This window comes from Heterodontus francisci, chromosome 2 (assembly GCF_036365525.1).
Source record: "Heterodontus francisci isolate sHetFra1 chromosome 2, sHetFra1.hap1, whole genome shotgun sequence".
NCBI classification, from domain to species: Eukaryota; Metazoa; Chordata; class Chondrichthyes; order Heterodontiformes; family Heterodontidae; genus Heterodontus; species Heterodontus francisci.
Genome location: NC_090372.1, coordinates 218,558,247 through 218,574,321, shown reverse-complemented (window position 1 = coordinate 218,574,321; position 16,075 = coordinate 218,558,247). Strand labels below are relative to the sequence as shown.

Here is a 16,075-nt window from a genome sequence, read left to right as displayed (position 1 = left end):
TGCTCAGCTTTCTGGACTTGAACCCATGATCTTCTGACTCAGAGGCCTGGGGCACTGAGCAAAAGCTGAAACCTTAGCGCATGTGTTTATTCAATACCTAGAATTACACAGAAAATACAGCACAGAAAAAGACCATTTATCCCACCCAGTCCTCATCCAAACCTATCACCATATCCTTCTATTTCCTTCTCCCCAATTTGGTATCGAGTTCCACATTCTCACTACTCTCTAAGAAAAGAAGTTTTTTTCTGAATTCCCGACTTGATTTCTTGGTGACTATCTTATATTGATCACCTCTAGTGTTGCACTTCCCCACAAGCGAATCATTGGGCCCAATTTTAATTCAAGTCTAAGTGAATGGGTTTTGAGTGAGTTAAAACCAGGCCCTCTCTGTATCTAGTCTAACAAATGTTTCATTAGTTTAAAGACCTCTATCAGATCTCCTTTCAAACTTCTCTTTTCAAGAGAAATGATACCCAGCCTATTCATCCTTTCCCAATAGGTGTAACTTCACAGTCTTGGTAATATCCTTGTAAATCTTCTTTTCACCCTCTCAGTGCTTTTATATCCTTCTAATATGATAGATGACGTCTCAATTCATTCCATCTTTGCTGCCTCTGGAGAAACCTTGGCATCAGGTGGCAGGACTGCATCTCCAACACAGAAGTCCTCGAGGCGGCCAACATCCCCAGCTTATACACACTACTGAGTCAGCGGCGCTTGAGATGGCTTGGCCATGTGAGCCGCATGGAAGATGGCAGGATCCCCAAATACACATTGTACAGCAAGCTCGCCACTGGTATCAGACCCATCGGCCGTCCATGGCATTAATCAGGAGATTAGAGAAGCATGTGGCATGGGTAATATAGTAACCAAGGGTGACTTCAATCTGCATATATATAGGGTAAACCTAATGAGCACTAATGCTGCGAAGGACGAGTTTCTGGAGTGTTAGGGATGGATTTCTAGAGCAGTATGTTGAGGAACTGACTAGAGAACAGGCTATTTTAGATCTAATAGGTAATGAGAAAGGGCTAATTAATAATCTTGCTGTAAAAGAACCTTTAGGGATGAGTGAGCATAATAGGAAAGAATTTTACAGCATGATTGAAAGTGAAGTAGTTCAAACTGAAGCCAGGGTGTTAAATTTGAACAAAGGAAATTATGAAAGTGAGGGGCAAATTGGTTGAGGTGGATTGGGAAAATACATTAAAAGGTCTGACAGTAATTAGGCAATGGATAGTCTTTAAAGTAATATTACATAGTTTACAGCAACTATAGATTCCTTCAAGACACAAAAACCCCAAAAGTAAAGACAGTCAACCGTGGATAACAAAGGAAGTTAAGGATTGTATAAGATTAAAAGAAAAGGCCTATAAAGTTGCCAGAAATAGTAGTAAACATGAGGATTGGGAGGATTTTAGAATACAGCAAAGGAGGACCAAGAAACTGATAAAGGGAGAATAGAATATGAATGTAAGTTGGCTAAAAATATAAAAATGGACTGTAAAAGCTTCTATAGGTACATAATAAGGAAAGGTTTGGCTAAGACAAATGTGGGTCCATTACAGGCAGAGTCAGGAGAATTTATAATGGGGAATAGAGAAATGGCAGAGAAGCTAAATGATTACTTTGTGTCTGTCTTCACTGAGGAAGATACAAGAAATCTCTCAGAATTAGAGATCCAAGGAATTAGGGGAATGAGGAATTGAAGGAAATCAGTATCGAGAAGGTTGTATTGGAGAAATTAATGGGGCTGAAGGTTGATAAGGCCTCAGGACCTGATATTCTACATCGCAGAGTGTTGAAAGAGGTAGCTATGGCGATAGTGGATGCATTGGTGATCATCTTCCAAAATTCTACAGATTCTGGAGCAGTTCCTGCAGATTGGAAGGTAGCAAATGTCACTCCACTATTTAAGAAGGGAGGGAGAGAGAAAACAGGGAATTACAGACACAATTACAGACAGAATTAAGCACATGGGATAGGAGGTAATATACTGGCATAGATTAAGGATTGGTTAACAGGCAGGAAACAGTAGGAATAAACAGGTCATTCTATTGCTGGCAGGCTGTGAATAGTGGGGTACCGCAGGGATCAGTGCTTGGGCCCCAACTGTTCACAATTTTATTTGGATGTGGGGACCAAATGTAGTATCTCCAAGTTTGCGGATGACACCAAAACTAGGTGGGAATGTGTGTTGTGAGGAAGATGCAAAGCAGCTTCAAGGAGATTTGGACAGACTTAGTGAGTGGGCAAGAATGTGGCAGATGGAATATAATGTGAAAAAATGTGAGGTTATCCACTTTGGTAGGAGGAACAGATGTGCAGAGTATTTCTTAAATGGTAAGAGTTCAGAAAGTATAGTTATACAAAGGGACCTGGGTGTCCTTGTCAATAAGTCACTGAAAGCTAACTTGCAGATGCAGCAAGCAATTAAGAAGGCTAATGTTATGTTAGCCTTTATTGCAAGAGGATTTGAGTACAGGAGTAGTGAAGTCTTGCTTCGATTGTCATTCATTTGCTACCCTCCAAATTGCAGGAACTGCTCCAGAATCTATAGAACTTTGGTTAGACCGCACCTGGAGTAGTGTGTGCCGTTTTGGTCCCCTTACCTTAGGAAGGATATTATTGCCATAGAGATGCAAAGAAGGTTCACCAGACTTGTTCCCAGGATGGTGAGACTGTAGTATGAAGAGAGATTGGGGAAATTCGACCTGTATTCTACAGAGTTTTGAAACCTACAAAACGCTTAAAAGGGGTAGACAGGGTAGATGTAGCTAAGATGTTTCCCCTGGTTGGGGAGTCTAGAACCAGGGGGACACAATTTGAAAGTAAGGGTGAAGTCACTTAGGATGGAAATGTGCAGAAATTTCTTTACTCAAAGGGTTGTGAAACTTTGGAATTCTCTACCCCAGAGGGCTGTGGAAGCTCAGTCATTGAGAATGTTTAAAGCAGAGATTGACAGATTTCAAAATACAAATGACATAAGGAGATGCGAGGATAGTGTGGGGGAAAAAGGCCTTGAAGTGGATGATTAGCCATGATTGTATTGAATGGCAGAGCAGGCTCGATGGGCTGAATGGCCTACTCCTGTTCCTATGTAAGACAGACTTCTTCTGCTGTAAGTGATGGTCACATGAGACAGGTTTCAAAAGAAGGTATAGCGCATGAAGGATGCTAGCTTCGGTGGTTTGCTGAGAGCATATTTAGTAACTGTAAATAAGAGTTGTTAGTTAACATTTACTGGAGCCCAAGACTTTCTCTAGAAAGCACTACAATGCTACTACTAACGCAAATGCAATACTACTTTCAAAGGATGTAGTGTTGCTGGCAATGCTAGCATTTGTTGCCCATCACTAATTGCTCATGAGAAGGTGGTTGTGAGCTGCCTTCTTGAACCGCTGCAGTCTATCTGGTGCGGGTACACCCTCAGTGCTGTTAGGAAGGGAGTTCCAAGATTTTCACCCAGTCACAGTGAAGGAACACCAATATAGTTCCAAGTCAGGATGGTGTGTAACCAGTCTCTGATTTTACTTTTACTTCTGTCATCTGTTCTGGTGCATTCTCCACTAAGTCGAATGGCGAATCCTCCCTTGGAATAAAAACAGAAGCAGAGTTAAAGTTTCAGGTCTGTGACCTTGTTGGGCGAGGTTAGAAAGGATTTTTGTACACGTTGTAGGAAGGAACTCTTGTGCCCCTTACTTACCTCGACTGGCCAATGAATTCAGAGGTAGATGCAACAACAGATTGTTGCGAACAACAGATGCCCCTCTACTTTGCCTTCATAGATCTCACTAAAGCCTTTGTCCTCGTCAGCAGACGTGGTCTCCAGACTACTAGGAAAGATCGGATGTCCACCAAAGTATCATCACCTCATTCCATGACAATATGAAAGGCACAATTCAGCAGACCCCTTTCCTATCCCGAGTGGTGTAAAACGGCTGTGTTCTCGCACCTACACTGTTTGGGATCTTCTTCTCACTGCTGCTGTCACATGCGTTCAAGTCTTCAGAAGAAGGAAATTTCCTCCACACAAGATCAGATGGCAGGTTGTTCAACCTTGCCCATCTTGAAGTGAGGACCAAAGTCTGGGAAGTCCTCATCAGGGAACTCCTCTTTGCTGACGATGCTGCATTAACATCCCAAACAGAAGAGTGTCTGCAGAGACTCATCGACAGGATTGCAGCTGCCTGCAACAAATTTGGCCTAACCATCAGCCTCAAGAAAACGAACATCATGGGACAGGACGTCAGAAATGCTCCATCCATCAATATTGGCGACCACGCTCTGGAAGTGGTTCAAGAGTTCACCTACCTAGGCTCAACTATCACCAGTAACCTGTCTCTCGAAGCAGAAATCAACAAGCGCATGGGAAAGGCGTCCGCTGCTATGTCCAGACTGGCCAAGAGGGTGTGGAAAAATGGTGCACTGACACGGAACACAAAAGTCTGAGTGTATCAAGTCTGTCCTCAGTACCTTGCTCTACGGCAGAGAGGCCTGGACAACGTATGTCAGCCAAGAGCGATGTCTCAGCTCATTCCATCTTTGCTGCCTTCGGACAATCCTTGGCATCAGGTGGCAGGACCGTATCACCAACACAGAAGTCCTTGAGATGGCCAACATCCCAAGCTTATACACTCTACTGAGTCAACGGCGCTTGAGAGTGCTTGGCCATGTGAGCCGCATGGAAGATGGCAGGATCCTCAAGGACACACTGTACAGCCAGCTCGTCACTGGTATCAGACCCACCGGCTGTCCATGTCTCCACTTTAAAGACGTCTGCAAACACGACATGAAGTCCTGTGACATTGATCACAAGTCGTGGGAGTCAGTTGCCAGTGATCGCCAGAGCTGGCGGACAGCCATTAAGGCGGGGCTAAAGTGTGGCGAGTCGAAGAGACTTAGCAGTTGGCAGGAAAAAAGACAGAAGTGCAAGGAGAGAGCCAACTGTGTAACAGCCCCGACAACCAATTTTATCTGCAGCAACTGTGGAAGAGTCTGTCACTCTAGAATTGGCCTTTATAGCCACTCCAGGCGCTGCTCCACACACCACTGACCACTTCCAGGCGCATATCCATTGTCTCTCGAGATAAGGAGGCCAAAGAAGAAGAATAACAGCCGTGCAAAATTACCACAAGGAAGGAAGCCGCTAAAATACTGAGTAATAATTTTGACATTATGGGATATTTGTGAATAAAATGGGTGCAACATCACACCATACACAGCCGTGAACATCACATCCCAGAGTACCTTGCGAATACACCCCCCCCCCCCGGGGCGGTGACGCCCAGAGATGATTGACATGCAGATTCACCAATCAGCACACAGAATATCATCAGTGTCGGCAGGAAGCTGGACGAAGAGTGGCTGGGCTCCACCAATCAGGTGGCGGCGGAGGCGGGGCGGGCCGGGCCAATTTCAGGTAGCGGCGTCGCCAGGACACCGGGTGCTGGTGCAGTGGCGAGAGGATGGCTCCGGCCGTTGCTTTTTTAAATATTCGTTCATTCTTATTCTTTTGACGGCAATAAAAGAAAATTGGCCAAATGAGCGCAAAGAAGGGCAGAAGGTCGAGTGTGAAGGGGCTGAAAGCCGTTAACGGCTCGAGCGCCGCCCGGAGTGGTCCAGGTAGGTGGAGCGTGACGTCACTTGCTGGTCACGGGACCAAGAAGACAGACTAGTAGCTGGTGTAGCAGGGCAGTGTGGGTGTATATTCACAGCTGGTGTAGCAGGGCAGTGTGGGTGTATATTCACAGCTGGTGTAGCAGGGCAGTGTGGGTGTATATTCACAGCTGGTGTAGCAGGGCAGTGTGGGTGTATATTCACAGCTGGTGTAGCAGGGCAGTGTGGGTGTATATTCACAGCTGGTGTAGCAGGGCAGTGTGGGTGTATATTCACAGCTGGTGTAGCAGGGCAGTGTGGGTGTATATTCACAGCTGGTGTAGCAGGGCAGTGTGGGTGTATATTCACAGCTGGTGTAGCAGGGCAGTGTGGGTGTATATTCACAGCTGGTGTAGCAGGGCAGTGTGGGTGTATATTCACAGCTGGTGTAGCAGGGCAGTGTGGGTGTATATTCACAGCTGGTGTAGCAGGGCAGTGTGGGTGTATATTCACATCTGGTGCAGCAGGGCAGTGTGGGTGTATATTCACAGCTGGTGTAGCAGGGCAGTGTGGGTGTATATTCACAGCTGGTGTAGCAGGGCAGTGTGGGTGTATATTCACATCTGGTGCAGCAGGGCAGTGTGGGTGTATATTCACATCTGGTGCAGCAGGGCAGTGTGGGTGTATATTCACATCTGGTGTAGCAGGGCAGTGTGGGTGTATATTCACATCTGGTGCAGCAGGGCAGTGTGGGTGTATATTCACATCTGGTGTAGCAGGGCAGTGGGTGTATATTCACATCTGGTGTAGCAGGGCAGTGTGGGTGTATATTCACATCTGGTGTAGCAGGGCAGTGTGGGTGTATATTCACATCTGGTGTAGCATGGCAGTGTGGGTGTATATTCACATCTGGTGTAGCAGGGCAGTGTGGGTGTATATTCACATCTGGTGTAGCAGGGCAGTGTGGGTGCATATTCACAGCTGGTGTAGCAGGGCAGTGTGGGTGCATATTCACAGCTGGTGTAGCAGGGCAGTGTGGGTGTATATTCACATCTGGTGTAGCAGGGCAGTGTGGGTGTATATTCACATCTGGTGCAGCAGGGCAGTGTGGGTGTATATTCACAGCTAATGTAGCAGGGCAGTGTGGGTGTATATTCACAGCTGGTGTAGCATGGCAGTGTGGGTGTATATTCACATCTGGTGTAGCAGGGCAGTGTGGGTGTATATTCACATCTGGTGTAGCATGGCAGTGTGGGTGTATATTCACATCTGGTGTAGCAGGGCAGTGTGGGTGTATATTCACATCTGGTGTAGCAGGGCAGTGTGGGTGCATATTCACAGCTGGTGTAGCAGGGCAGTGTGGGTGCATATTCACAGCTGGTGTAGCAGGGCAGTGTGGGTGTATATTCACATCTGGTGTAGCAGGGCAGTGTGGGTGTATATTCACATCTGGTGCAGCAGGGCAGTGTGGGTGTATATTCACAGCTAATGTAGCAGGGCAGTGTGGGTGTATATTCACATCTGGTGTAGCAGGGCAGTGTGGGTGTATATTCACAGCTAATGTAGCAGGGCAGTGTGGGTGTATATTTACATCTGGTGTAGCAGGGCAGTGTGGGTGTATATTCACAGCTGGTGTAGCATGGCAGTGTGGGTGCATATTCACAGCTGGTGTAGCAGGGCAGTGTGGGTGCATATTCACAGCTGGTGTAGCAGGGCAGTGTGGGTGTATATTCACATCTGGTGCAGCAGGGCAGTGTGGGTGTATATTCACATCTGGTGCAGCAGGGCAGTGTGGGTGTATATTCACAGCTAATGTAGCAGGGCAGTGTGGGTGTATATTCACATCTGGTGTAGCAGGGCAGTGTGGGTGTATATTCACAGCTAATGTAGCAGGGCAGTGTGGGTGTATATTTACATCTGGTGTAGCAGGGCAGTGTGGGTGTATATTCACATCTCGTGTAGCAGGGCAGTGTGGGTGTATATTCACATCTGGTGTAGCAGGGCAGTGTGGGTGTATATTCACATCTGGTGTAGCAGGGCAGTGTGGGTGTATATTCACATCTGGTGTAGCAGGGCAGTGTGGGTGTATATTCACATCTGGTGCAGCAGGGCAGTGTGGGTGTATATTCACATCTGGTCTAGCAGGGCAGTGTGGGTGTATATTCACATCTGGTGTAGCATGGCAGTATGGGTGTATATTCACATCTGGTGTAGCAGGGCAGTGTGGGTGTATATTCACATCTGGTGTAGCAGGGCAGTGTGGGTGTATATTCACAGCTAATGTAGCAGGGCAGTGTGGGTGTATATTCACAGCTGGTGTAGCAGGGCAGTGTGGGTGTATATTCACAGCTGGTGTAGCAGGGCAGTGTGGGTGTATATTCACATCTGGTGTAGCATGGCAGTGTGGGTGTATATTCACATCTGGTGTAGCAGGGCAGTGTGGGTGTATATTCACAGCTGGTGTAGCAGGGCAGTGTGGGTGTATATTCACATCTGGTGTAGCATGGCAGTGTGGGTGTATATTCACATCTGGTGTAGCAGGGCAGTGTGGGTGGATATTCACATCTGGTGTAGCAGGGCAGTGTGGGTGGATATTCACATCTGGTGTAGCAGGGCAGTGTGGGTGTATATTCACATCTGGTGTAGCAGGGCAGTGTGGGTGTATATTCACAGCTGGTGTAGCATGGCAGTGTGGGTGTATATTCACATCTGGTGTAGCAGGGCAGTGTGGGTGTATATTCACAGCTGGTGTAGCAGGGCAGTGTGGGTGTATATTCACAGCTGGTGTAGCAGGGCAGTGTGGGTGTATATTCACAGCTGGTGTAGCAGGGCAGTGTGGGTGTATATTCACATCTGGTGTAGCATGGCAGTGTGGGTGTATATTCACAGCTGGTGTAGCAGGGCAGTGTGGGTGTATATTCACAGCTGGACTAGCAGGGCAGTGTGGGTGTATATTCACAGCTGGTGTAACAGGGCAGTGTGGGTGTATATTCACAGCTGGTCTAGCAGGGCAGTGTGGGTGGATATTCACAGCTGGTGCAGCAGGGCAGTGTGGGTGGATATTCACAGCTGGTGCAGCAGGGCAGTGTGGGTGTATATTCACAGCTGGTGCAGCAGGGCAGTGTGGGTGTATATTCACAGCTGGTGCAGCAGGGCAGTGTGGGTGTATATTCACAGCTGGTGCAGCAGGGCAGTGTGGGTGTATATTCACAGCTGGTGCAGCAGGGCAGTGTGGGTGTATATTCACAGCTGGTGTAGCAGGGCAGTGTGGGTGCGTGTTGACAGCTGGTGCAGCAGGGCAGTGTGGGTGTATATTCACAGCTGGTGCAGCAGGGCAGTGTGGGTGTATATTCACAGCTGGTGCAGCAGGGCAGTGTGGGTGTATATTCACAGCTGGTGCAGCAGGGCAGTGTGGGTGTATATAATCACAGCTGGTGCAGCAGGGCAGTGTGGGTGTATATTCACAGCTGGTGCAGCAGGGCAGTGTGGGTGTATATTCACAGCTGGTGCAGCAGGGCAGTGTGGGTGTATATTCACAGCTGGTGCAGCAGGGCAGTGTGGGTGTATATTCACAGCTGGTGTAGCAGGGCAGTGTGGGTGCGTGTTGACAGCTGGTGCAGCAGGGCAGTGTGGGTGTATATTCACAGCTGGTGTAGCAGGGCAGTGTGGGTGCGTGTTGACAGCTGGTGCAGCTGGGCAGTGTGGGTGCGTGTTGACAGCTGGTGCAGCAGGGCAGTGTGGGTGTATATTCACATCTGGTGTAGCAACACTTAATCCACTGAAGTGCCAATAGTAATTGTATTGATGCAAAATTGATAATATTGCAAATAGCAAGACATAGAAACATAGAAAAATAGGAGCAGGAGTAGGCCTTTCAGACCTTCAAGCCTGCTCCACCATTCAATACGATCATGGCTGATCATCCAAACTCCATACCCTGTTCCTGCTTTCTCCTCCTATTCCTTGATCCCTTTCGCCTTAAGAACTCTATTTAACTCTTTCTTGAATATATTTAATGATTTGGACTCAGATGCTTTCTGTGGTAGTGAATTCCACAGGTTCACCACTCTCTGGGTGAAGAAATCTCTCCTCCTTTCAGTCCTAAATGGCTTACCGCTTATCCTTCGACTGTGATCCCTGGTCCTGGACTCCCCTGCCATCGGGAACATCCTTCCTGCATCTAGTCTGTCTAGTCCTGTTAGACTTTTGTACGTTTCTATGAGATCGCCTGTCATTCTTCTAAACTCTAGCGAATACAAGCCTAACCGACTCAATCTCTCTTCATACATCAGTCCTTGCATCCCAAGAATCAGTCTGGTGAACCTTTGCTGCACTCCCTCTATAGCAAGACCATCCTTCCTCCGATAAGGAGAGCAATTCTGCGCACCATACTCAAGTGTGGTCTCACCAAGGCCTTGTATAACTGCAGCAAGACATCCCTGCTCCTGTACTTGAATTCTCTCGCTATGAAGGCCAACCTACCATTTGCCGCCTTAACTGCCTGCTGCACCTACATGCTTACATTCAGCGTCTGGTGCACAATGACAGCCAGCTCTCGCTGCACCTCCCCTTTCCCAATCTATCGCCGTTCAGAGAATCTGCCTTCCTGTTTTTGCCTCCAAAGTGGATAACCTCATAATTATCCACATCATAATGCATCTGCCATGTATTTGCCCCAAATCACACTGGAGCTTCTCTGCATCCTCCTCACAGCTCACAATCCCACCCAGCCTTGTGTTGTCTGCAGACTTGGATATATTACATTTAATTCCCTCATCTAAATCATTAATGTATATTGTGAATAGCTAGGGTCCCAGCACTGATCCCTGCGGTACCCCACTAGTCACTGCCTGCAACTTGGAAAAAGACCCATTATTCCTACTCTTTGTTTCCTGTCTGCAAGCTAGTTCTCTATCCATGTCAGTACCTTACCCCCCAATCCCATGTGCTTTAATTTTGCACACTAATCTCTTATGTGGGACCTTATCGAAAGCCTGCTGCAAGTCCAAATACACCACATCCACTGGTTCTCCCTTATCTATTCTACTAGTTACATCCTCAACTTTTATTAATGCATAATTGCTGGGGAGACGGTGGTATAGTGATGTTGTCACTGGACTAGTAACCCAGAGACCCAGGGTATTTGAATCCCATTTTTAAAAAAAAGTAGCCCAATGATAGCCATGGAACCATTATCGATTGTCGCAAAAATCCACCTGGTTCGCTAATGTCCTTTAGGGAAGGAAATCTACTGTCCTTACCTGGTCTGGCCTACATGTGACTCCCAGACCCTCAGCAATGTAGTTGACTCTTAATGCCCTCTGAAATGCCCTAGCAAGCAACTGAGTTGTACCCAACTGCTAAAACGTCAATAAGGAATGAAAGTGGACAGACCACCTGGCATTGACCTCAGTACCGGAAGCGACAACGGCAAACCCAGCCCTGTCGACCCTGCAAAGCCCTTCTTATTAACATCTGGGGGCTTGTGCCAAAGTTGGGAGAGCTGTCCCACAGACTAGTCAAGCAACAGCCTGACACAGTCATACTCACGGAATCATACCTTACAGACAATGTCCCAGACACTGTCATCGCCATCCCTGGGTATGTCCTTTCCCATTGGCAGGTGGCGGAACAGTGCTATACAGTAGGGAGGGTGTTGCCCTAGGAGTCCTTAACATCGACTCCAGACTCCATGAAGTCTCATGGCATCAGGTCAAACATGGGCAAGGAAACCTCCTGCTGAATACCACCTACTGCCCTCCCTCACCTGTTGAATCAGTACTCCTCCATGTTGAACATCACTTGGAGGAAGCACTGAGGGTGGCAAGGGCGCAGAATGTACTCTGGGTGGGAGACTTCAATGTTCATCAAGAGTGGCTTGGTAGCACCAGTACTGACCGAGCTCGCCGAGTCCTAAAGGAGATAGCTGCTAGACTGGGTCTGCGGCAGATGAGGAAACCAACAAGAGGGAAAAACATACTTGACCTCATCCTCACCAATCTGCCTGCCGCAGATGCAACTGTCTATGACAGTATCGGTAGGAGTGACCACCGCACTGACCTTGGAGACAAAGTCCAGTCTTCACATTGAGGATACTCTCCATCATGTTCTGTGGCACTGCCACCATGCTAAATAGGATAGATTTTGAACGCATCTATGAGGCGCTCTGAACCATTAGCAGCAGCAGAATTGTACTCCACCACAATCTGTAACCTCATGGCCTGGCATATCCCCCACTCTACCATTACCATCAAGCCGGAGGATCAACTCTGGTTCAAAAAAGAGTGCAGGAGAGTATGCCAGGAGCAGCACCAGGCATACCACAAAATGAGCTGTCAACCTGGTGAAGCTGCAACCCAAGACTACTTGCATGCCAAACAGCGGAAGCAGCAAGTGATGGACAGAGCTAAGCGATCCCATTAGCTCTGCATTCCTGCCACATCCAGTCGTGAATGGTGGTGGAAAATTAAACAACTAACAGGAGGAGGAGGCTCCACAAATATCCCCATCCTCAATGATGAGGGAGCCCAGCACATCAGTACAAAAGATAAAGCTGAAGCATTTGCAACAATCTTCAGCCAGAAGTGCCGAGTTGATGATCCATCTCAGCCTCCTCCTGAAGTCCCCAGCATCACACATGCCAGTCTTCAGCCAATTTGATTTACTCAGCGTGATATCAAGAAATGACTGAAGGCACTGGATACTGCAAAGGCTATGGTCCGTGACAATATTCCAGCAATAGTACTGAAAACCAGTGCTCCAGGATGTGCTGCGCCCCTAGCCAAGCTGTTCCTGTACAGCGACAAAACTGGCATCTACCCACCAATGTGGCAAATTGCCCAGGTATGTCCTGTACGCAAAAAGCAGGACAAATCCAACCCGGCCAATTATTGCCCCCCCAGTCTATTCTCGATCTTCAGTAAAGTGATGGAAGGTGTCATTGACAGTGCTATCAAGCAGCACTTGCTTAGGAATAAGCTGCTCAGTGACACTCAGTTTGGGTTCCGCCAGGGTCAGTCAGCTCCTGACCTCATTACAGCCTTGGTTCAAACATGGACAAAGACTTGCAGGTTGGTAGGTAAATTGGCCATTATAAATTGCCCCTAGTATAGGTAGGTGGTAGGGAAATATAGGGACAGGTGGGGATGTGATAGGAATATGGAATTAGTGTAGGATTAGTATAAATGGGTGGTTAATGGTCGGCACAGACTCGGTGGGCCGAAGGGCCTGTTTCAGTGCTGTATCTCTAAACTAAACTATGGGCAAAAGAGCTGACCTCATGAGGTGAGGTGAGAGTGACTGCCCTCGACATCAAGGCAGCATTTGACCGAATATGGGCATCAAGGAGCCCTAACAAATCTGGAGTCAATGGGAATCCGGGGGAAACTCACCGCTGATTGGAATCGTACCTAGCACAAAGGAAGATGGTTGTGGTTTTTGGAGGTCAATCCTCTCTGCTCCAGAACATCACTGCAGGAATTCTTCAGGGTAGTGCCCTCAGCCCAACCATCTTTAGCTGCTTCATCAACAACCTTCCTTCAATCATAAGGTCAGAAGTGGGGATGGTCACTGATGATTGCACAATGTTCACCATCCTCAGATACTGAAACAATCCATGTAGAAATGCAGCCAGACCTGGACAATATCCAGGCTTGGGCTGATAAGTGGCAAGTAACATTCATGCCGTACAAGTGCCAGGCAATGACCATCTCCAACAAGAGAGAATCTAACCATCTCCCCTTGACATTCAATGGCATTACCATCGTTGAATTCCCCCACTATCTACATCCTGGGGGTTACTGTAGACCAGAAACGGAACTGGAGTAGCCATATAAATACCATGACCAGAAGAGCAGGTCAGAAGCTAGGAGTCCTGCGGCGAGTAACTCACCTCCTGACTCCCCAACACCTGTCCACCATCCACAAAGCACAAGTGGAATACTCTCCACTTGCCTGGATGGGTGCAGCTCCAACAACACTCAAGAAGCTCGACACCATCCAGGACAAAGCAGCCTGCTTGATTGGCACCCCATCCACAAACATTCACTCCTCCACCACTGACGCACAGTGGCAGCAGTGTGTACCATCTACAAGATGCACTACAGCAACGCACCAAGGCTCCTTAGACAGCACCTTCCAAGCCCGTGACCTCTATCACCTCGAAAGACAAGGGCAGCAGATGCAATGGAACACCACCACCTGCAAGTTCCCCTCCAAGCCACACACCATCCTGGCTTGGAACTATATCGCCATTCCTTCACTGTTGCTGGATCACAATCCTGGAACTCCCTCCCTAACAGCTCTGTGGGTGTACCTACCCCACATGGACTGTAACGGTTCAAGAAGGCAGCTCACCACCACCTTCTCATGGGCAATTAGGGATGGGCAATAAATGCTGGCCTGGCCAGTGTCGCCCACATCCCATGAAACAAATAATAAAAAAAAAAATTTGCAAATAATATTGCACCATATGTGAAAAAGAATATGTCTGCATAGTGAGTCGTTGGTACACGGAATGCAAAAGTGAGTATGTTGGTAAATAGAATGCAGGAGGTTTATCAAACAAAATTTGACACTGAGCCACATATGGATATACTAGATCAGGTGACCAACAGCTTGGTCAAAGAGATTGGTTTTAAGGAGCCTCTTGAAGGAGGAAAGCAAGATAAAGAGGCGGAGAGGTTTAGGTAGGTGGAGCCATTAAAATCAGGGATGCTGAAGAGTCCAGAATTTGAGGAGTGCAGATATCTTGCAAGGCTAGAACTATGAAATCATAGTGTGGTTAAAGTATAGAAGGAGGTCATTTGGCCCTTTGTGTCTGTGCTGGCTCCATAGCCCTGCAAATTTTTTTTTCTCTTCAGGTGCTTATCCAATTCCTTCTTGAAAGTCACGATTGAATCTGTTGCCACCAGACACTCAGGCAGTGCATTTTAGATCCTAACCACTCGCTGCGTTTAAAAAGAAAAGTTATGTCACCAATGCTTCTTTTGCCGTACACCTTATGTCCTCTTGTTCTCAACCCTTCTACCAATGGGAACAGTTTCTCCCTATCTACTCTGTCCAGACCCTTCATGAACACCTCTATCAAATCTCCTCTCAACCTTATCTGAGAATGACGCCGACTTCTCCAAATTCTCCATACAACTAATGTTCTTCATCACTGCAACCGTTCTTGTAAATCTTTTCTGCACCCTCTCTAAAGGCTTCACATCCTTCAGTGCCTGAGACTGGACACAATACTCCAGTTGAAGCTGAACCAGTAAACATTCATCATAACCGCCTTGCTTTTGTACTCTATGCTTCTATTTGGTAAAGCCCAGGATCCTGTATGCCTTTTTAACCACTTTCTCAACCGGCTCTGCCACCTTCATAATGATTTGTGCACATAGAGAGGTGGAGAAGCTTCAGGAGGGAATTCTGCAGCTTGGCACCCAGTCAGCTGAAGGCACGGCTGCATTGATGGAATGGTTAAAATCGGGTGGACACAAGAGGCCAGAATTAGATGAGCGCAGAGATCTTGGAGGGTTGTGAGGCTGGTGGAAATTAGAGAGAGGGAGGGCGAGGGATTTGAAAACAAGAATGAGAATTTTAAAGTCAAGGCACTGCTTGACTGGGAGCCAGTGTAGGTCAGTGAGCACTGGGATGATGGGTGAATGGGACTTGGTGTGAGTAAGGATATGGGCAGCAGAGTTTTGGATGATGTCAAGTGTATGGAGGGTAGAATGTGGGAGACCAGCCAGGAGTGTGTTGGAATAGTAGGTCTGGAGGTAACAAACACCTGGAGGAGGGTTTCAACAGCTGATGAGCTGAGGCAGGGGCAGAGACAGGTGATGTTACGAAGGTGGAAATAGGCATACATATGTGGTTGGAAACTTCTTTCAAGGTTGCAAACAGTCCAGTTCAGCCTCAGATAGGGATGCCAGGGAGGGGGATGGAGTCAGTGGCTAGGGAACAGAATTTGTAGCAGGGACCAAAAACAATGGCTTTGGTCTTCCCAATATTTAGTTGGAGGAAATTTCTGCTCATCTAGTGCTGGATGTCGGATAATTAATCTGTTAATTTAGCAACAGTGGAAGAGTTGAGGGAGGTGGTGGTAAGGTAGAGTTGGGTGTCCTCAGAGTACATGTGAAAACTGATGCTGTGGGGCAGCATGTAGTTGAGAAATAGGAGGGGGACCAAGGATAGATCCTTGGGGTCACCAGAGGTAACAACGTGGGAGCAAGAAGAGAACCATTGCAGGTGATACTTCGGCTACAATTAGGTAAGACTGGAACCAGGTGAGAGCAGTCCCACCCAGCTGGACGATAGTGGAGAGGCCTTGGAGAATGGTGTGATTTATCATGTCAAAGGCTTCAGACAAGTCGAGGACAAGGAGGGAAAGTTTACCTTTGTAACTGTCACATAGGAGGTCATTTGTGACTTCAATAAGAGCTGTTTCGGTACTGTGGCAGGGACAGAAACCTGATTGGAGGGA

The 16,075-nt window shown here is 47.5% G+C and overlaps 1 protein-coding gene across 3 annotated transcripts in view; it reads left to right on the top strand.

The window, feature by feature from the left end:
* Positions 1-5,414: 5,414 nt before the first annotated feature.
* zgc:63863 (uncharacterized protein LOC393372 homolog) overlaps positions 5,415-16,075 on the top strand; it is a 96,939-nt gene continuing 86,278 nt past the window's right edge. For all 3 annotated transcript variants that reach the window (XM_068015771.1, XM_068015763.1, XM_068015762.1), the window contains exon 1: positions 5,415-5,628. In XM_068015771.1, coding sequence (XP_067871872.1) covers positions 5,547-5,628 — 82 coding nt within the window. In that variant the 5' untranslated portion in view covers positions 5,415-5,546. The remainder of the gene's footprint in view (positions 5,629-16,075) is intronic.